The sequence below is a fragment of the Protopterus annectens genome, chromosome 4.part0 (assembly GCF_019279795.1).
Source record: "Protopterus annectens isolate FY-2018-M chromosome 4.part0, PAN1.0, whole genome shotgun sequence".
Classification (NCBI taxonomy): Eukaryota; Metazoa; Chordata; order Ceratodontiformes; family Protopteridae; genus Protopterus; species Protopterus annectens.
In genome coordinates this window covers 1,296,495,399-1,296,517,497 of record NC_056733.1, presented here as the reverse complement: position 1 = coordinate 1,296,517,497, position 22,099 = coordinate 1,296,495,399, and the positions used below count along the sequence as shown (strand labels likewise).

The following is a 22,099-nucleotide window of genomic DNA, read 5'->3' as shown; positions in this document are numbered from 1 at the left end:
GGCGGTTTATAGGATGACATTGGTAATCAAGAAGAGGAGGATGAGTGTGAGGGCAGCACCAAGGATCAAATGGTGGAAATTGAAAAAGGGTAATTGTGAGGTGATGTTCAGGGAAGGGTTAAGATAGGCACTGGGTGGCAGTGAAGAGTTACCGAATAGCTGGGTAACTACAGCAGAGCTAGTAAGAGAGATTGCTAGAAAGGTGCTTGGTGTGACATCTGGAAAGGGGAAGGAGGAGAAGGAGACTTGGTGGTGGAATGAAGAAGTACAGGAGAGTATACAGAGAAAGAGGTTGGTGAAGAAGTGGGATTGTCAAAGAGATGAAGAAAGTAGACAAGAGTATAAGGAGATGAGGTGCATGACAAAGAGAGAGGTGGCAAAGGATAAGACATATGAAGAGTTATATAAAAGGTTGGATACTAAAGGAGGGAGAAAAGGACCTGTAACGATTGGCTAGACAGAGGGACCGAGCTAGTAAAAATGTATAGCAGGTAAGGGTGATAAAGGATAATGAGGGAAACGTACTCACAAGCGAGGAGAGTATGTTGAGCAGATGGGAAAAAAAAAAAAAAAAAAGAGTACTTTGAGGGGTTGATGAATGAAGAGAATGAGAGGGAGAGAAGGTTGGATGATGTGCGGATAGTGAATCATGACATGTAGTGGATTAGCAAGGAGGAAGTAAGGATAGCTATGAAGAGGATGAAGAACAGAAAGGCTGTTGGTCCAGATGACATACCTGTGGAAGCTTGGAGGTGTTTGGTGAAATGGCAGTGGAGTTTTTAACTAGATTGTTTAATGAAATCTTGGAAAGTGAGAGGATGCCTGAGGAATAGAGAAAAAGTGTTTTGGTACTGATTTTTAAGAATAAGGGTGATGTGCAGAGCTGTAGTAACTACAGAGGGATTAAACTGATCAGTCACAGCATGAAGTTATGGGAAAGAGTAGTGGAAGCTAGGTTAAGAAGGGAGGTGATGATTAGTGATCAGCAGTATGGTTTCATGCCAGGAAAGAGCACTACAGATGCGATGTTTGCTCTGAGAGTGTTGATGGAGAAGTACAGAGAAGGTCAGAAGGAGTTGCATTGTGTCTTTGTGGATTTAGAGAAAGCATATGACAGGGTGCCTAGAGAGGAGTTGTGGTATTGTATGAGGAAGTCAGGAGTGTCAGAGAAGTATGTAAGAGTGGCACAGGATATGTACGAGGGTAGTGTGACAGCGGTGAGGTCTGCGGTGGGAGTGATGGATGCATTTAAGGTAGAGGTGGGATTACATCAAGAATCAGCTTTGAGCCCTTTTTTATTTGCAATGGTGATGGACAGGTTGACAGACGAGATCAGACAGGAGTCCCCGTGGACTATGATGTTTGCAGAGGACATTGTGATCTGTAGTGAGAGTAGGGAACAGGTGGAGGTGACACTGGAGAGGTGGAGATATGCTCTAGAGAGAAGAGGAATGAAGGTCAGCAGGGCTAAGACAGAATATATGTGTGTGAACGAGAGGGAGGATAGAGGAATGGTGAGGATGCAGGGAGTAGAGGTGGGGAAGGTGGATGAGTTTAAGTACTTGGGATCAACAGTTCAGAGTAATGGTGAGTGTGGAAGAGAGGTGAAGAAGAGAGTACAGGCAGGATGGAGTGGGTGGAGAAGAGTGTCAGGAGTGATTTGTAACAGACGAGTACCAGTAAGAGTGAAATGGAAGGTCTACAAGAAGGTAGTGAGACCAGCTATGTTATATGGGTTGGAGACAGTGGCACTGACAAAAAGGCAGGCGTCAGAGTTTGACGTGGCAGAGTTGAAGATGTTAAGATTTGCACTGGGTGTGACGAGGGTGGACAGGATTAGGAATAAGTATATTGGAGGGTCAGCCCAGGTTGGAAGGTTTGGAGACAAAGCCAGAGACGCAAGGTTGCGTTGGTTTGGACATGTGTTGAGGAGGGATGCAGAGTATATTGGGAAAAAGATGCTAAGGATGAAGCTGCCAAGTAACAGGAAAAGAGGGAGGCCTAAGATAAGGTTTATGGATGTGGTGAGACAGGACATGCAGGTGGTTGGTGTGACAGAGCAAGATGCAGAGGACAGGAAGAAATGGAAACAGTTGATCTGCTGTGGTGACCACTAACGGGAGCAGCCGAAAGAAGAAGAAGAATAAACATGGCAGTAGTTCTCATGGAGAAAGGGATTTTTTTTTGGGGGGGGGGGGGCGGGGGAACAATCCTTACTTCAGTTTTAAGTGATTATACTTCACTGCCTTTATAGAAAGCTATTAAATGCAATCATGACACACATACACAAATACAGTGGTGATTTCCAAATTTGAAAAGCAAGGTTGCAAGTGTATTACAGGTTTATAGGTTGGTACTAGGCTATCAGCCCTAGTGCCTATACAAGCCTAGCCATAACAATTCCCTGGCTATTTCTTCCCAAACTATTTACTTCCCTGGACCCCTGTCTAGCAGGGCGACTGACATGATCCCCGGGGTGAATTTCCTTTCTCCCATCCAATCGTCAAGGTTCCTTTTGAAGAGGGCCAAAGAGGCACTCTGCTTGATGTGTATGGGCAATCTATTCCAGAGTCTGGGGAGTCTCTGGGTCAGGAACCTATCCCTCCAGCATGTTTTGTTTATTGTGATGACGAGGTTTAGGTCCCTGGAGCATGTGGCTCTGAGGGATTGGGATTTATTTAAGTGTAGCATGTCCAACAGCTCTGGGTTTGAAATGGCCTTGTATGTTAAGCAGAGATTGCCTCTGAGTAGACGATATGCAACAGAGTATAGCTGGAGTTTTTTAAGTACTCTTCAAATGGACAAGACACTCTGCATCACTTCTTAATTCACTTCCTAAACCCTATAAATACAGCATAACTCTTCTCTTTTTTAGCACAATACCATACATAGTGTTGAGGAACCCACTTTACTTATGTTTTAGAAACTGCAACACTAACTAGAATCCACCAGTTGCATGATATGAATACAGGGCCACAGGATGATGAGCAACTTATTGCATACAGTAGAAACCTGTCAGTGAATCATACAGTAGAAACCTGTCAGTGAATCAGCCTGTCTCCCATAGGTTGCTACACTGGGTGGGAACAAACATCCAGAAGTTAAAGCAGCTGATTTAAGGACTGGGATACATGCATGCACACACAAAGAGGAAACAAAACAATCACAGGCTGTACTACTTTATACATGTGACGTGAGGAGTTCATCAAGAATGCAGTGGAGGGGACAGGAATTCAGAGGTTCTGAGTGCAGGTGTGTGTGTGTGTGTGTGTGTACACTTTGAAAGCAGTGGATATGGCTATCAGATAGCTGAACCCTGGATAAGCAGAGGAGCATGTTATGGAATACAACTGTTAGTCACTCTGTGACTTATAGGAGTTCCTTTCAGATAATACACAAAGTAGATGACCTTCATGGTAGGGTGGGTATTTTCTTTTCTGGTCAAAAAGATATGTACTGTCCACATCAGTACCTCTCATTTCTATCACCCATGGGATCTGCTTAGTGTTACAGCCCATTTGGTGGTTTACACTATATTTGTGAGACTGCCTTAATTGTGGACTGTTTAATTCTCCTGCATTCAGTAAGCTATTTCTGCAATGAGGTGCTTTGCTAACTTGCAGCTCTGAATCTACATGAAACATACTGATAGGTTGCTGCCAAAGAAGTTTGGGGTCAATGCCTGCAAACATTTTACTTCAGCAAAATCATGACTAATGGAGTGCACTCAATCAGGTTCTCATTTTCATTTCTCTAAAAGTTTTGGGGTTTTAATGCTGAGATGGGAAATAACCCAAGTCAGGGAAAAATTAAAACTCATGAAAACAGTATTATGTCAGTCTTTGATATTACCTGTATGGGTTCTGACATGCCTCTTCAAATCAAAGGTGTCATTGAAGCCCTTCCCACAGTAGTCACATAAGTGCCTTTTCACTTCACTGTGACACTTCATGTGACGGTTCAACATTCGCTGAAACGAAAAGGTCTTTTGACAGATGTGACAAATTAATGTATCCGTGGAGCAGTCTCCAGAAGTTACCTATAAGCATACAATAAAATGTATCATTATTCAAAGCCACACTTGCCAAAATGTTAACAGTTTTAAAAATGAAGTAAAATGACCAAAATACTCCTTCTCTTCACTCCAAACAAGACTAAGAACTGGGGCAGGCAACAAAAAACAGGCAGAAGCAAACTGTCAAACAATCCACTTTATTAATGGCTAATGGCTTTATTATGCAAACATGTTGCAATGTGACTTGCTTAATATTTATTACATGTGCTCTGCAATTGGTGTTTTTAAACTTTAAATAGCCTTCCTACCTTGTTATTCAATTTTACTCTGAGGTCTAATAGGGGAAGAAAGTGTTAGTAATAAAGTGGATTGTTTGACAACTTATTCTGCCTGTTTTTTTGCTGTCTGCCCTAGTTCCTAGTCTTGCTTTGAGTTCATAGACAACTGACCATCTACATTTCAGAATCATTCTTAAAACTCCAAGCTTCATTCACTTTTCCCCCATGAACATTCAAGAAAAATACTTTCAGCAAATTTGTTTGCAAAACAATTGTTCTTCCATACAAATATGAACTGTGGCAAAGTTTCTAATGTCTTCAATCGTTTATAATTGTTTTGTAACAAAATTGAATAATGACTTCTTAAATAACAAGAACCCAGGCACTAGCCTGCATGTTCTGAACTATCATCTCCTTAATTGCAAAGCCAGTAGTAAATTGGTGTAGATTACCACTGAATCTACTCAAAAGTGGTTATGCAAGCATACATGTCAGAACTTGAAGCCTAAAAGAACTTAATATTAAAGCAAAGAGATAAGACTCCAAATTCCTAAAACTCACAATATCGCCAAGACCAGATGAGATGCTGTTCTGCAATGAAAATGAATAACTAAAGGCAAGAAAGTGCATCCAGTTCAAGAATGACCCGATTCAAATTGAGAGGGATAAATCAGGTTGACTACTTATCCTAATCCAAAGGATGGAAACTATGCTGAAATATATAGAAAGGACAGCTCCCCCTCTCAAGTTCCAGTCTATGGAAGGCAAACTCAAATATTAATAGGAAGCAAAGTGATAAAGCTCTAAGAAAATTAGTTAAAACCTTAAGGCTGGAGTATTCGTTGAGGGAAATCAGATAAAAACACAATCAGTTCTAAGGGATCTGCTCAATTTATGGAAGCCCAAAATGGGGAAAGCTTCCCTAACTTCTTAGGAGTGAGGCACAGATAAGAGTAAAATCCCAGTATTAGTCTAACTAGTGACATCACTTCAAAACATAACCCAAAACCATTCACATCCTGTTCACTTAAGTATATACTCAAAAACAAAAATCAAAACCAAAAGGCAATAAGTACAGACCACACCTGACTTATCACTTCAAAAATCTCAATTCAAAAGGAGAAACTGCAAGTCTGAGGTGAATTTCTTGGCATCTATGTCTCGACAACCTGTTGACGAAGATAGAAATTAAATTACATCAACTAGCCATATTGATTCTTTGCAAATATAAGAGGAAGTGGAGGAAGTGACAGGTTTTATTTCCCTGGGCTTCAATAATCTCTGCAGGTGGGGAATGCAACCATGAAAGTAAAATATATGAGGGGACTTCAGATATGGTGCAGAGCTGATGAGCTGGAAAACAGCATTCTGTTCAAGAGAACAGTTTTAAGAAAAGAGAAAAAATGATTTTGTGGCTGTTAATATTAACCTTAAACCAGGAAGTATTCTTAAATAACTAATGACAAAAAAGGGTGAAAAAAAGTTGTTAATCAAAAATATATAATAAAAGGGGGACTCATCTTCACTGACACACACCGCATGATAGTGACTGAATCTTGCAGCTCCAACAGCAGTTAAATAAAACTGGAAAGCATGTTTGACCTACTATTCAAAATAGACAGAATATTCAGAGATATTATAAATAAGTACAATAGGTCTCTAATGGAATATATTATATTAAAAATAAGTGGGTCTGTAATGGAATATATTAAGAAAAATAACTGAAGAATGAGATGGTTGCCTTGCAGTGCTCGGATAAACATCAGACCACACAATTAGATACTGTGGAAGTAGAGCATGAAGAAATAACAGAAATTGTCCAAGGCTGGGCACAAGGAAAGACATGAAAACTTCAAATCCACCAACGTTTCTGAGGCAGCTGGAGGGAAGGGCTGTCTTGATAAGAGAAGCACAGAGTTTTTGTCCCATTCCAGGTGGCACAGTGATACTAGAGACCTATTTGCTGGCCTCTATATGCAAAGAAAGAAAAGAGCTGAAAGATCAACGATGTGAGGGAGTTTGAAGATCATGATTACTGTGATAGTTCTAGACAGAAGTGGAATGTTTACCCCAGACATGAGGCTCTACAAGAAGTTGAGATTTTGCTTTTGTACCCAGCTATATTAAAGGATCTTTCTTCCTTGTTTGTTTGTTTGTGTCTTTCGGCTTTTCCCGGTTAGGGGTCGCCACAGCGGAACTCTGGTCCGCTAATGATTGGTAGTGAATTTTTATGTACCGGGTTACCAGCCCTGAGCACAACCTTCAACGAAGACATGCCCATTCACACATTCCTCCACACAGAAGACGCTTTAGCTGAGAATCGAACGGGACAACGTCTTGCTATGAGGCGACAATGCTATCGCAGCACCACCACCGCAGTTAAGGATCTTTCTTCCTAATAGAATAAAATCCTTCTAAGACCTAGAATCAGTCCAGTTAGATCTGGAAAATCAATTCAGATTTCCCAACAGGAGGGTGCCATTATGGGGCAAACACTGGAGCATGGGATGCAGGGTGCAGGCAACAAGAAACTGAAGGAGAGATGGCCAATGAAATATTTCCCATTATTTCATAACAACATGAAGGAAAACAGTAAAAGGGGTAGAATTTTTCTGTAAAAAGACTAGAGAATCCTTGCACCTGGAAAATAATTTTGAAGAGGACTGATTGAGTGTGGCTGAATTCACTTTTTTGGGATTTCCATAACCAATTTTTTTTCTATAATAATAAAAATGACTTGACAAGTAAATAAGTGGTAATCCTAAAGGGATGAATAGCTAATTGAAGTTGGTTTTAGAGTAGAATGTATTTAATTGGGATACAAGCTCTATTAGAGTGTGCATTTGTTAGGAATTGTTCTTTTTAGCTACCTCTACCTAACTACACTTAGTTGCGTGGAATAAAGTATACCATCACTAAAAGTAGCCTTATTGTATTAAGATTTGACAAGACTAAAGGACAGGTTAATTTTTTCCCCAAAGGAGGTTGTGGTCTGAGGTGTAACCAATACGTCGGGTTTGTCACTGTCCTTATGGAGTATGAATGCAGTTTAGTAAAGTAACAGTTAAAGTATTTTGTCTAAATGGGCAACAGGAGCTGATTTTGTGCGGGCAGGAACATACAATTTGATTGGTTAAATAAGTTATTTTGAATTTTAAATGATAATAATGTTTTAGGAGCCCCAATATCATGTTTAGTGGTTCATGCTGCAATGGGAGGGGTCAAACTTTGATTTTTTGATGAATAATCAACGGAGCATAAGTTTTTATTTATAAATTTCTGCAATAACAAATTCATACAGCGGCAACATTGTAATAAATTTATTTTGGAAGAACTTCTTAAAGGGCCATAAACAAGCATTAGTTCAATAAATGGACTCCTTCCAAAAGCAGTGGCTATTTTTTATGAAAGAATAGGTTTATATGGACATTTTACTTTTAAGTTTTTGAACCCAAATTTCATGTATATAGTTGAAGAGTTGAAGCATATTCTTGTTATGTTTGTTGTTCAAACTTTTAGTCAATGTAATAGTGTTGTCAGAGTTACTGTCCAAAAGTTTCTTTTAATGAAGTCAGACCTTAGTTTCTTCAATCGGTGGATTGAGCAATAACACAATTATTGTACGGTATTTAAATGAAAATACATCTGCAATAAGATGGCACTAATATCATTATCTAGGAATGTGAATGGTTTCACAGACAAATTTAAACTCTCAAAAGTGTTAAGATACTTACAGCAGTTCATTCCAAAGATAGTAGTGTTACAAGACATGCCTGGGGTGTTTGAAACAAGCTGAATTAATGGCAAAGGAGTTTTGATGGGGTTTGATGCAGTCAGTCTGGAAAATTGAACCAGACTGATAATTACTCTGATTACCAAGGCAACCACACTTGCTAAAGCAGATATTATAGTCACACAGGGTAGGTATGTGATGATCACAGGGTTATTGAAAAGGAAAAACAATTAGATTGATTAACTTCCATGTTCCTATTTAATAACTTGTATGTTCCTACTTAAAAAGGTGATAGGAGTCAAGAATATAATAAATGATGTTAAATGAAATTGTTTTATATCAGGAACTGTTACAGATACCTGGGGACTAGAATGTGGTTATACAGAAGAGGGATGTCGGTCAGGGACCAGGGCAAGTATTCATCAGTTGAGAAGGATGTTTTTAGGAGAGTTTTATATCAGGAACTGTTACCGATACCTGGGGACTAGAATGTGGTTATACAGAAGAGGGATGTCAGTCAGGGACCAGGGCAAGTATTCATCAGTTGAGAAGGATGTTTTTAGGAGAGTGTGTGAAAGTATGTGGTCTTTCAGATATAGGAAACAACAAAAACTTTAATACAGATTATACCTTTACTCGGAAAAGTAAGGTATGTATTCAAGATTAGATAGACACTATAATGCATTTATACAGATACACAAAAGAGGAATATGAATACTTAGAAACTTCCATACTCATACTCATCTCTGGGATACATGAGAACACAATCGGCATACCTTAAAATTAATGACTTGAATAACATGAGAAGAGAGAGAGAGAGCCACTACAGATTTCCATTTCATTAGTAAAAGTGTGCCTCTTAAAAACAGGAATGATTCAAAGATTAAACTACCCTCTAATGTGCTTTCTAGACCAGGATCAAGAGTTGCAAGAGCAGTGGGCTGAGATAAAACTCCAACTTAAAATGGAAATTATGTCAACTGAAAGAGAGAGTTGTGTGGGGAGGGGACTATTATTAGGATATAGAATTGTTTAAAATGCATACAGAAAAATAAAAATAATCTAAGGAAGAAGTTCTAAAATTGGAAAGTCTGCAAGAGAATACAGATGATCACCTTCAATACTTAGTGGAAAGGAGACAAATAGCTGTACAAATGATATATTTTGAAAATATCCTCAAACCCCATAAATATTTATCTCAAAGGCTAAGAGAGCAACAAGTGGAGAATTGTACACCTAGATTGAAGGATGCTTACTGCACAGTTTTAGCACTGTACTAGGAGTAGTTCTATAAAGCACAAAGGAAGAAAAGAAATGACTGAGATGTTAATGCTTTTATTGATGAACTAAACATACCACAAAGTGAAGCAGAAGATACAGGTGAGTTAATGAAACCCATTATAGCTCAGGAAATTGAGGAACAATTAAGAAACTAAAAGAGGAAAATCCTCAAGGATTGATGGGATCTCAGTGGAACTATGGAAAGAGGAAAAAGATACAGTGGCAAAGGTCTGAGACTTTTCAAAAATAAAATTACCCAAAGCAAGTACCCAGAAGCTTGTAAAACAGTTATGGCAGAAATTTTAAAAGAAGGGAAAGAACCAGCAAATCAGTGTTCCTAGCACCCACATTTCAGAACTGAACCAAGATAGTAAAATATTCATGGCTACTTTGGCAAAAAGAATAGTCAGGATTTTACCAAAAATAATCAGGATCAATGTTGGTTTATTCACACTAGACAAACATTTGACAATATTATAGAAACCAACAATACATTTAGAATAGGAAAAATTAGGTAGACCCCTATTACTAATTAGTTTAGATACAGAAAAAAACTTGGACCTGGTAGATTGGGATTATCTATGGGAGGGAAAGAAAATATAATTTCTGCCTATTTCACTGAGCTACTAAAAGAGCTTTATAGGAATTCTAAACATTTAAATAGCCTATCCTCAGAATGTATGATAAACAAGACCACAAGACAGGGTTGCCCATTCTCCCCATTACGGTATTCAATTTACCTGGCACCATTAGCCCAAAAAATATATAGACAGGGAGATTTAGAGGGCTGGAAGTGGGAGGATTACTGGGGTAAATAGCTCTTTTTGGAGATGATTTGATTATCTAGTTAACTAATTCATAAAAATGACATGCCTAAATTGTTTAGCTTAGACAATTTAAAGAAACTTTGTATTACAAAAAAATGAAAATAAAACTAAAGCTATCAGTGCTAACTATTCCCATCATATGATTTAGTCCAAGAGTTTCCATATTTGTGGGGATACTATAGTACAAGATACTTGGGAATCTGAATAATGAAGAATGTAAGAAATTCTCCAAAATAAACCTGGGACTCAACTTAACTTTACCTAAATGAAAGAATTCAAGCAATTAAAATATTTATAGTTTTACAAATCTTATTTCTGAGTCTAGATTTTTAACTACCTTGATACTAATTATTGGAAAATATAACAAACAATTAAAAAGTTTTTGCAGAAAGGTAAAGAAACATCAATTGTAGAAACTAATTTTGCCTGTAGACAGGGAGGTTTAGTGGTACCTGGTTTACACATATAGCACAGGGTCACTCAATGTTAGCATACTTTCTTCAAAGTTCAAGTTATATTTCAAATGTAAAAATGTTTATCTCGAAGGTTATAGGCATGAGGTTCCGAAACTTAATATTTGGTCACAAGGAACAAAGTTCCAAAGAATAAACATTTGGGGGCTTTCTCTACAAAAATATGTCAGCTCATAAATACTAATATATACCTTCCCTGGAAATTTGACGTATGGCCTACAGAACTGTCCTTTTTAAATCTGGTTGGGTTAACACCTTATTAACCTACCAGTGGCTGAGGGAGAACCAAATATACTGGAAACATTTATATCAGTTATAAGGTATATGAGCTGACAAGACTTCCTTGATGGCTACAACCCCAAAAAAGATATATTGTAATATAGGGGACTTCTACATATACTGCATGAATATTATAAAACAAGGAAAATAGTCATTACAGAGATCAGGGCCAATACATTTACTTATAGAAGCAATGTCACCAGAGGCAAATAAACATTTAAGTAGGACATATAGATCTCTAAATGGGATGAATATTCATGTAGTACTTAACCATGGGCAGGGGTGGCAACAGTTTACAGATAGGGAAACAAAATAATTGTGGTGAGAGATTTCCCAGATACCTAAAATTATTACTAATCAAGAAACTTTAGAATATTTGTATGCAAATATCTTAAGTATTTTATATACCAGAGAGATTAAGACAGGTTTTCTCAGATACAGTGCAGTCTTAACGCATGGGCACACTAGCATGGGGCCCCGGGCAGATGCCCAATCTATGTATGTTTTGACTTGCTGTCAAGAAATAAATACTGCACTATATTAAATTTTAAATATTTGAAGAATTATGAAAATTATAAATATTAGAAAGCGTTGTACAGTAAAGTGTCGATCATCCAAAACGTTATGTGAATGCAGCCTTCCTAAAAAACGCCAATTATCTGAATGCAGCCTTCCTAAAAGTTGTATCTGTATGTGCTTCACCAGTTCTTTCTATCACACAGAATTTAACGTTCTGTTCATTGCTGCTTTCACAGTTCCACTTCAAGTAAATGTCATCTTGTGAGTGAGTATATGTGCGTGTGTTTGTGTGTACAATGGCCCACTTAGGGACAACTGATGATTAGTGTTGCATTGCTCAGCCTCAAACCCTGTACCTTAGATACAAGAGCCTGACTTCTCTACCTCTAGCACCACTTGTGTTTCAAAGAGTTACATGCACAGCTCTCAAATGTCCAGATTTTCACAGAATGTCTGGAATTTTTGGCTCATTCCTTGGTCTGTTACTCTTATTGTGGTTTTCTGACAAATCAGTGAGGACTGAATTCACTAAATACAGTAATGAGTCATTTAAGTTTCAGGCTTATCTTTCAGGAAATGCACAGTACACAAAACCTTTTATTCTAGCAACTTTCTAAGATTACAAAAGCAATATTTAAAATGTGTCCCTGGCCTTGGGCCTTTGTACCCCCCTCATTAAATTTTGGCTTTTTCCAGATTCCTCCTGCTACAAAGTTGAGAGATATCAAGTACATTTTACAAGGAGCTGAGAGCTTCAGGGGAAGAGAAGTTTAGTGTTGCTTATGCCAAGCCTGTTTACAATGTGCAACTGTTGCTTAGCAAATGGTAATCACTATTGTGCTAAGTATTTAAAAGCATTGTTAGTAGCACAATAGGTAGTATACTTTCTTTTGATGCAGAAGGCTGTGGGTTTTACTCCTACAGTACGTAGATGGATTGCAGATACTGTTTTTTTATCCAGTACAATTATATGTCTGATTATCAGAACAGTTGAATTATCCAAACTACCTTAAGACCCAATTAGTATGGATAAAGTGCACTTGTGTACCTACCGTAAATGTAGATGTTAGAGTGTATTCACTGTTGCAGTCATTACACTTGGGTTATCCTGCTGGCAGGCGACCCGCAGTTGGCCCGAGTTCCAAAGTCTTGGTCCAGCATTGGTTGCTGTCGCCTCTTCCCTGACGTCAGTGTGCAAGGGGTATAAAAGTTGCAACCGACGCCATTTTCTTCAGTTTTTCTTGCCCCAGATGTCAGGTGCCCCCAGATAGGAAGGCTGAAAAGATAAAAAATTCCAAAAAATGCATATATTACTATAAACATTTCCTTCATCTACAAGCAAATATACCACATAGGTTGTATAGAGTTGAGAAGTACAGAAAAGTCCCAGCAAAGAAAAGGGGGATGGTGGGTGGGTAACCTGGACTGCAAAAGTGAATATACTTGAACATCTGTATTTATGGTAGGTACACAACTGTACTATGTTCATCGTGTTTCACTGTTGCAGTCATAACACTTGGGTAGAATCCCAAAGCTGAGGTTGGGTGGCTGGGTCTAAATAGGATTTGGCGAGGCTAACTAGCCCTGCAGAAATGCAGTGGCAAAGCCTGCTCTGGATTTGGAGTAGAGAGGTAAGTGGTAGTGCTTGGTGAAAGTGCGCACCGAGCTCCAGGTTGCAGCTTCTAATATGTCTGTGGTTGGTACTCCTCTGAGGAAAGCTGCTGAAGTGGCTGCTGCTCTGGTAGAATGAGGTCTAATGTCCTTAGGCACAGATTTGCCATATTGTGCATAACAGAAGTGGATGCAGTGTCCTATCCGTTTGGAGATAGTCTGCTTTGTAATAGGCTTTCCTTGTGATCCTGCAGCATATGCTACAAAAAGTTGCTCAGTTTTTCTGAAAGCTTTTGTTTTGTCCAAGTAGAATCACAGTCACAGCCCTTAAGGCCAAACACAATGCCAGACACACTTGTTATAGGTGACTCCATAGTCAGACACACTGACGTCCCACTCACCAGACTGAACAAGGAAGAGATCACAGTAAGCTGCCTGTCAGGCGCTAGAATCCGCCACATAACACAAGCACTCAGATCACTCCACAGCAAGTACAAGTATGACTCAGTCATTGTCCATGCCGGTGTGAACGACCTGAGACGTACCTCCCTGGACTACATGAAAAGAGACATAGAGGAGCTCTCAGATTATGTAGCCCAGGCCGGTATGACCCTGACCCTGAGCAGTATCCTACCCTCACCAAGAATGATGCCACAATACAGAGACAAAATGATCAGCTTTAATAATTGGCTTAATTACTGGTGTCATTCTAAGGGGATCCAATGTCTGTCTGCCTGGGATGACATGCTTGACAAGCCACGCTGCTTTGCAAGGGACGGCTTGCACGTGTCACCCCTGGGCTTCCGGATATTGGCAAAGGCTCTTGCCACCCCCATAGTGCCTTTTTTAGGCAAGGCTCAAATGATAAACCTACCGCCCTAGAAAACAAAAATGGAGAAAAACTAAGGGTAATACTGCTCAATGCCAGAAGTCTAAACCTCAAGATGCACGCCCTCGAAGTCCTCCTCAGTATGGAGAACATTGATGTCTGTGCTGTGACTGAAACCTGGTTCAAGGCTCCTGAGAGCACCCCAGCACTATCAGGTTATACCTCATATCATGCGTTCCGGCCCCAAAATCCGGACCGAACCACAAAAGGTGGGGGAGTATCCATATTCATAAAGGATACCCACACCTCCAGGTTAGTGGCAACGCACGAAGCATCGGAGACCATACAGGTGCAATTAACCATAGGTAAAACTGCCCTACAGTTTGTAACATGCTACAGACCACCTTCTCAAACTCAGGAAACCCACACAGCCTTCCTGAAGACACTGGAGAGTATGAATGTCTCTCCAAACACCATCATATTGGGTGACTTCAACTACCCAAACATAGACTGGGAACATTTCTCAAGCCCCAACACCCTTGCCCAAAGGTTCCTGGAGTTAATAAACTCAAATTCTATGGAACAACTAGTTACCATTCCCACAAGAGGAGAAAATATACTAGACCTGATCATCACAAACATGGGGACAAAATGCTCCACACCGGAAGTATATCCCTCACTGGTGAGATCAGACCATAAATTAATCTCACTGGAGATCCACATCCCGCCCCCACCCCCAGCAAAAAAGACCACAGTGAAGAACTTCTCAAAAGCAAACTTCACACTTCTTAAGACTGGAGTGGTATCCTTCAAGGCCCCCGAGCCAGTGGAAACCACAACCCACGTGCTGAAACCCTTACAAATGCCTTCTACGAGCACCTCCAGGAATGTATGGATCAAGCAATCCCTAATAAAATCAAGACCCTTTCCACCAAAGGCAGGTGCCCGGTCTGGTGGACCCCAGCCATAAACAAACTCTACAACAAGAGGAGAAAGCTACTACATGACAGAGCAAAATCCCTAAAAGGGAAGGCATCTCTGATCAATACTAGCAAAAAATACGATCACTCATAAAATCATCCAAGGCCAACTTTGAGAGAAAAATCGCTAATGACACAAAAGACAATCATAAGGCCTTCTTTAGCTATGTTAGAAGCCTGGGTGGAAACTCCCAGATATGCTCAGAATTAGTCCAAAATGATAAAAATCACTGAACCCACAGACATTGCCAACATACTGGCAGACAGGTTCAGTGCAAATTTCTCCCTCCCTCCCCAAAAGGAGAAATATCTATCCCACCAGAGTCTAAACTCCCAAACATCTCAGATGCCCAGGTGAGAGCTGCTCTCTCTAAAGAAAAAAAACAGCATCAATGGGACCGGACGGTGTCCCCGGCTGTGTGCTACACAAACTCAATGAGGAACTAAACCCACACATAAGGCTGCTGTTTAATCTTAGCCTTACTATAGGATACGTACCCAAAGAATGGCGTACGGCAACTGTGGTCCCACTCCACAAAGGGGGTGCTTCTACGGACCCTGGAAATTACCGCCCCATAAGCTTGACGAGCCTTGTCTGCAAAGCTATGGAGAGGATCATAATGGAACTCATAAATAAAGACATTGGGGACCTACAGACACTGGATCCTACCCAATTTGGCTTTGTCAAGGGCAGATCCTGCCTCTTGAACTTGGTCGACTTTTTCGAAACAGTCACTAAGACCTAGCAAAAGCGTTCGACACAATACCCCACTCGGGCATCACAGAAAAGCTCACCAGCTTAGATGTAAACCCATATGTCACAAGATGGGTTGCAAACTGGCTCAAGGACAGAACACACAGGGTTAGAGTTGCTGGTGCCATGTCAGACTCTAAGTCGGTCACGAGCGGTGTCCCACAGGGCTCAGTCCTGGGCCCCCTCTTGTTCGGCATTTATTTTTCTGAAGTGCAGGCAAACATAGGGGGATTGTGGCTGACAAAATTTGCAGATGACTGCAAACTGGGCACCATAATTGACACTCCATAATTGACACTCCATCAGACACAGACATCCTCCAAAGAGGTCTCATAGAAATGGATAACTGGTGCCAGAGCCATGGCCTTAAGCTAAATGCCAAAAAATGTATAGTCATACCCTTTGGGAAAAACAAGGTAACCCCTAATTACCACATAGGTGGTAATCCATTAAACACGGAAGAAGTTATCAGGGACCTGGGGACCCAAGTTGACAGTAACCTCTCTTTTGACACTCACATTGCCAAAGTGGTTAGGAAGACCTTCTACATTGCCCACCTTATCATGAAGGGATTCACATCCAGATCAGGAGAGGTCATTGTACCCCTGTACTCTTCACTTATCAGACCAATGATTGAGTACAACGTCCCATTCGGAATGTACCTTACCAGACACCTGCAGCAGTTGGAAAGACCTCAAAAGTTCCTCACCAAAAGGATAAAGGGGCTCAAACATATGTCATACGATGCCCGACTGAAGAAACTCAAGCTCTATTCAGTCGCATACCATCTGCTCAGAGGTGATCTGTGCCTGACATACAAGGCCATGTCCAACCCGGAATTAATGGACATGCTCTACCTCAAAAAATCCAAATCCACCAGAGCCACGAGAGCAAGAGACTTAAACCTCAACACGGATATAAATAGGACATGCTGGAGGGACAGATTCATCACCCAGAGACTCCCTACACTATGGAACAGAATCCCAGTCCATGTGAGGCAGAGCCCCTCACTGGCTCTGTTCAAGAGAAATCTTGATGAGTGGATGGGAGATCGTAGGTTTACCCCGGGAATCATCTCTGTATCACTGCTGGACAGAGGCACAGCAAACTAATGGGTATAGTATTCTCATCCTAAGGGGTGGTGAAAGCCACACACACTCTGGCTAGGCTTATAAATGCCCTAGGGCAGATAGCCTAGTATGAACCTATGAACCTGTGTATATCCAAAGCATGCAGAAGTCTTTCCCCTTTATTCTGGGGATTTGGGTAGAAAGTAGGTAAATGAATGGTTTGGTTTAAGGCCACATTGGAGACCACTTTTGGCATGAATGTTGGGTTTGTCCCAAGAGAAACCCTGTCCTGATGAAAAATGAGGAAAGGTTCCACAGACATCAATGCCTGTAACTCTGAGACTCTTCTTGCTGAAGTTGTTGCTAGGAGCAGAGCAGTTTTCCATGACAAGAATTTTAGATCAGCTGTGCTAGCTGAAATCTTGATGAGTGGATGGGAGATCGTAGGTTTACCCCGGGAATCATCTCTGTATCACTGCTGGACAGAGGCCCAGCAAACTAATGGGTATAGTATTCTCATCCTAAGGGGTGGTGAAAGCCACACACACTCTGGCTAGGCTTATAAATGCCCTAGGGCAGATAGCCTAGTATGAACCTATGAACCTGTGTATATCCAAAGCATGCAGAAGTCTTTCCCCTTTATTCTGGGGATTTGGGTAGAAAGTAGGTAAATGAATGGTTTGGTTTAAGGCCACATTGGAGACCACTTTTGGCATGAATGTTGGGTTTGTCCCAAGAGAAACCCTGTCCTGATGAAAAATGAGGAAAGGTTCCACAGACATCAATGCCTGTAACTCTGAGACTCTTCTTGCTGAAGTTGTTGCTAGGAGCAGAGCAGTTTTCCATGACAAGAATTTTAGATCAGCTGTGCTGGCTGGTTCAAATGGAAGCAGTGTTAGTTTTTCTAAAACAAAATTGAGGTCCCAAGTAGGTACTGCTGCTCTCCTAGGGGGTCTTATATTTTTTGCCCCTCTGAGGTACTGTCGTAGTAGAGGATATGAAAAAAATAGGAGGATCCGTATTGTAATGAGCTGAAATGGCAGAGGCATGGATTTTTGATGGATGAAAAAGATAGGCCTTTGTCCAACATCTCTGTTAGGTATTGCAAAATCTGAGGTATATTAGGGACAAGTGGTTCGAGCCCTTGTGCCTGGTTCCAAGCACAGAATCTCTTCCATTTTTCTGCATAAGATTTCCTAGTGCTGGGCCTCCTGGCTTCCAAAATAACATCCATAACAGCTTTACAGAGAGGTGCAGTCTGAGTGGCTACACTATCTGCCATGCTGCCAGGTTTAAGGTTCTGAGTGGACTGTGCAGAATCTGATTGTTTTGTTGTGTCAGAAGATGAGGGATTTGAGGTAGTGGCCAAGGTGGGCCTTGGGACAAACTCTTTAGGATTGGGTACCAGTGCTGGCGTGGCCAGTCTGGTGCAATCAGGACCATTTTTGGACTTTGTCTGACTTTTAGAAGCACCTTGGTGAGAAGAGGCATTGGAGGGAAGGCATAAACTTGTCAGGCCTTTCCAGCTGAATAACAGAGCATCCACTTTCCATGCTTGAGAGGCCTTGTGCAAAATTTCTGTGTTTGGCAATTGTGAGGGGAGGCAAAAAGATCTATGTCTGGGCTCCCCCATTTCCTGGTTATGTTGAACACTTGTGGATTTGGCTTCCATTCATGAGATTTCTGCTTAGTTCATCTGCAAGTGTATTTTTTGTTCCTGGCAGGAATTGTGCTTGCAGATATACCTGGTAGGTCAGTGCTGTGTTCCACAAAGTCATGGCTTGTCTGCATAGGGGGTAGGAATGTGTGCCCCCTTACTTGTTTATGTACCACATAACTGTGGTATTGTCCGTCTTTATTAATAGATGTCCTGGATGTATTAGGTCCTTGAAGGCTATCAGGGCATTCTGTACAGCTAGCATCTCTTTTTGATTGATGTGAAGATGCATTTGATCCTTGGGCCACGTGCCCTGAATACATTTTCCTGCCATATGTGCTCCCCAGGCATAATCCGATGCATCCGTGATTGTCAGCCTGGCTGGCTGCAGGTAAGGTGAAAGGCTGTCCCACATTGTGGTGACAGGCCTGGGACCACCATCAAAACTCCTGTTGTAGGCAGGGAATCAAGGTTATGACCGCCTCTAGGCTGTGACAATGCTGAGTCCAAACACTTTTTAGATACCATTGTAGTTTCCTCATATGCAGTTTTGCATATGGAATTAGTAGAATGCAGGATGCCATGAAACCCACGGCCTGCAGAATTTTTCTTGCAGGGAGCTTGGTCTCTGTTGCCATCATTTGAAAGTAATGAGTCAGTTGCCTTTGTTTGTCTGGCGTGAGATAAGCCATCTGGGCAGTTGTATTTAAGCTTGCACCCAGGAATATTATCTCTTGAGAGGGCACTAGTTTTGATTTATTTTCGTTTACTGTGTACCCTAGGCAAATTAGCAATCTTTTTACAAATGCCAGGTGCTTTAGAAAAATGTCCTTGCTCACTGCTTGAATAAGGCAGTCGTCCAAGTAGGGATATATTTGAATTCCTTTTTGTCTGCAAAATGCAATTACTGGTGCCAGACCCTGGGCGCAGTAGATAAGCCAAAGGGCAGTGCAGAGAATTGGTAATGCATTGAGTCTGCTATAAATCTGAGGTATCTTCTGCATGACTGTCTGATTGGGACATGCAGGTATGCCTCCTTGAGATCCAAAGTAACTAGCCAAGTCTCCTTGCCCAGCATGGGCAGAAGTTGTTGTAGTGTTAACATTTTGAATTTTGGAACATCCAGGAAAGTATTTAGGATTGACAGGTCCAGTATTGGTCTCCAGGCTTTGTCTTTTCTGGGTACTAAGAAAAGTCTTGAGTAAAAACCTTGTCCCTGTTTTTCTTGTGGAACTTTTTGAATAGCTCCTATATCCATAAGAGCCGCAATCTGTTTTTGTGCCTCTGCTCATTGGTTTGGTGGCAGGTTTGGCATACCTTTTGGTTTTGGAAGCATGTGGAAGTGGAACCTGTACCCCTGAGAAACAATATTCAGCACCCATTGGTCTTGGGTGGTCTTGGGTGATCATGTGCCAATTTGTTGAGAAAAGTGCTAGCTTTCCCCCTAGGGGTGCTGTCAACTGGTAAGAGCTTGGCATTTGCACAGGGAAGTCATTGTGACGGTTTCCTATAAGGTTGTGATTTGTCTTCTCCTCCTTTGGGGGCTGAAGCACCCCATTGTTTAGGTCTGTAGGAGCCTTGGGGCTGAGATCTGCCTCTTTGTGGCCTGTCTGACACTGGAAAGGACCAATTTTTTGAAGGCCAGTTTCTGCAAAATCTAGTTGGTTGAACCTGTAAGAAATCTTTCACCATTTGCATTGACTTTGCTTTATCCTCCATTTGCTTTAACACCTCTTCTGCCTTAACACCAAGCAAAATATCATGCTATAATGGAGCATCCAATAATTTTACTTTAACATGGACAGGTAAACTTTGTTCTTTCAACCAAGCATGTCTTCGAATAACAGAGCCTGTAACTGCGGCTCTACAAGAAGCCTCTAATGAATCAAAACCACATTGCAGAGTATGCATTCCCACTTGTTCAACTGCATGCAATAAATCCTGCATTTCTTTACTGTCAGTACTTTCTATATTTGTAACCATTTTCTGTTTTAACAATGACATGAGGTGCTGTTGATATTTAAGCATGTGAAACTGACAGTTTAAAGCTCTTACAGCTAAAGTAGTAAAAGTGTAAACTTTTTTCCCCCATCTGTCCACAGCTCTGGAATCCCTATCTGAGGGGACAGGACTTTTGGCAGTGGAAGCCTTAACCCCTTTTAGGACCCTGAGAAATTGTTTCTGGGTCTGCAGGGGGTTTTTGTAAAGAAATTTATGAGAGTCTGGGACCCTGTAGTACCTGTCTGGCTTTACTGGTGCAGGGGGTAAAGAATCAGGAGACAGACTGGATTCTGAAAAAACATCATCTACAATATCAAACACAGGGGGGATAGCCAGGGGCCTGTGCTGAGGCAATAAAAGAAATCTCCAAGCCTTTTCTTGGATTCTGAGTAATTCTGGCTCTCCCAGTGGAAATGCTCCTAACGGTATGCAGGGTTTCCCCAAAAGAATAATCCTCAGGCGGTGAGGCTGAAGGAATGGACTCTTCAGCATCAGAGTCCTCATAGGGAGGGAGAGAATAGCCCTGATCAGAAGAAGAATCAGAGGAAATGGAAATCTGATCAGAGGAATCATAATCAGTGTCTTGCCTAGGTCTTTTGTCAGGAGGGGGATGGGAGCCCCAGATTAAAGTAACAAGGTCTTCGGCCATTTTAAGAATCTGTTTCTTTGGCATGGATGACTTGTTCTGGAGAATGCTGCACTTGTTTCCTTGTCTTTAATGGTGTTTTTGACTTTGCCTTTGCTGCTGTAGTAGCCTTAATTGTAAGCTGTGAAGGTCTGACAACACCCTCAGAAGCCGGTGCCTGCTCAGCGGCTCCGGACCCATCTGAGGGTATAGTTTCCATAGGCCCAATACCTTGAGTTTCCACAGGCCTCGGCGTCTCCACGTGGCTGTCTGTTACAGCCTGTGGCTCTGAGGTAGCGGGTGTCAGGGGCTGCGAAAGCGCCTCACTGAGAACCGGCGACTGGCCTAGAAAAGGCTTCATCATCGGTTTTGGACCTCGGATGCCTGTCTTTTTCTTTGTCTTTGCGTTTTCTATACATTCCGATCTTCGGTTGTTCAGACGGCATTATATAATTAAATCTTCGTCCAAAATAATGTAAAGCAAAATCAAACCAATGTTTAATAGTGCGTTTATTGACTCTAGCACAAAACCGACAACTAGTAACGTCATGGTCAGGGCCTAGGCAAGGAATATAGTAAGAGTGAAAGTCCTTATGAGGTATTTGCTTCCCACAAGAAATACAATTATTAATTTTTACTGACATCGGTCTGGAGCAAGAAAAAGTTTCCCCAACAGGGTACTTAGCTTTATTGAAGACTTCGGTTCTGAAATTCAATTTTTAAAATCTCAGGAGTCGGCCGACCAGCACTTGCTAACTGCTTTTGCTTCGGGCACCGCGTGGCAAGAAAGACTAAAGAAAATGGCGTTGGTTGCAACTTTTATACCCCTGGCGCACTGACGTCAGGGAAGAGGCGAAAGCAACCGACGCTGGACCAAGACTTTGGAACTCTGCCAACTGCGGGTCGCCTGCCAGCAGGATAACCCAAGTGTAATGACTGCAACAGTGAAACACGAACATCTGACTCTTTACTATACATGAGCAGTGAACTGAAATGCCTTTGCCGCTCTTTTAAAATTATATATATATATAAATTAAATAATCGATTACGATTCTTTAACAAGTGTGGCAACTTTTGTGGTCGTATTTGTGGATCAGTCCTACTGGTAGTTGTAGTAGTAGACCACTACTGTCCATACATTTTGAAGGCGTTTACTTTTCTCATTGA

General features: G+C 41.2%; 1 protein-coding gene across 2 annotated transcripts in view; it reads right to left on the bottom strand.

The window, feature by feature from the left end:
- OVOL1 (ovo like transcriptional repressor 1) overlaps window positions 1-22,099 on the bottom strand; it is a 176,637-nt gene that overhangs the window by 36,102 nt on the left and 118,436 nt on the right. For both annotated transcript variants that reach the window (XM_044069177.1, XM_044069178.1), the window contains exon 5: window positions 3,853-4,039. In XM_044069177.1, coding sequence (XP_043925112.1) covers window positions 3,853-4,039 — 187 coding nt within the window. The remainder of the gene's footprint in view (window positions 1-3,852; window positions 4,040-22,099) is intronic.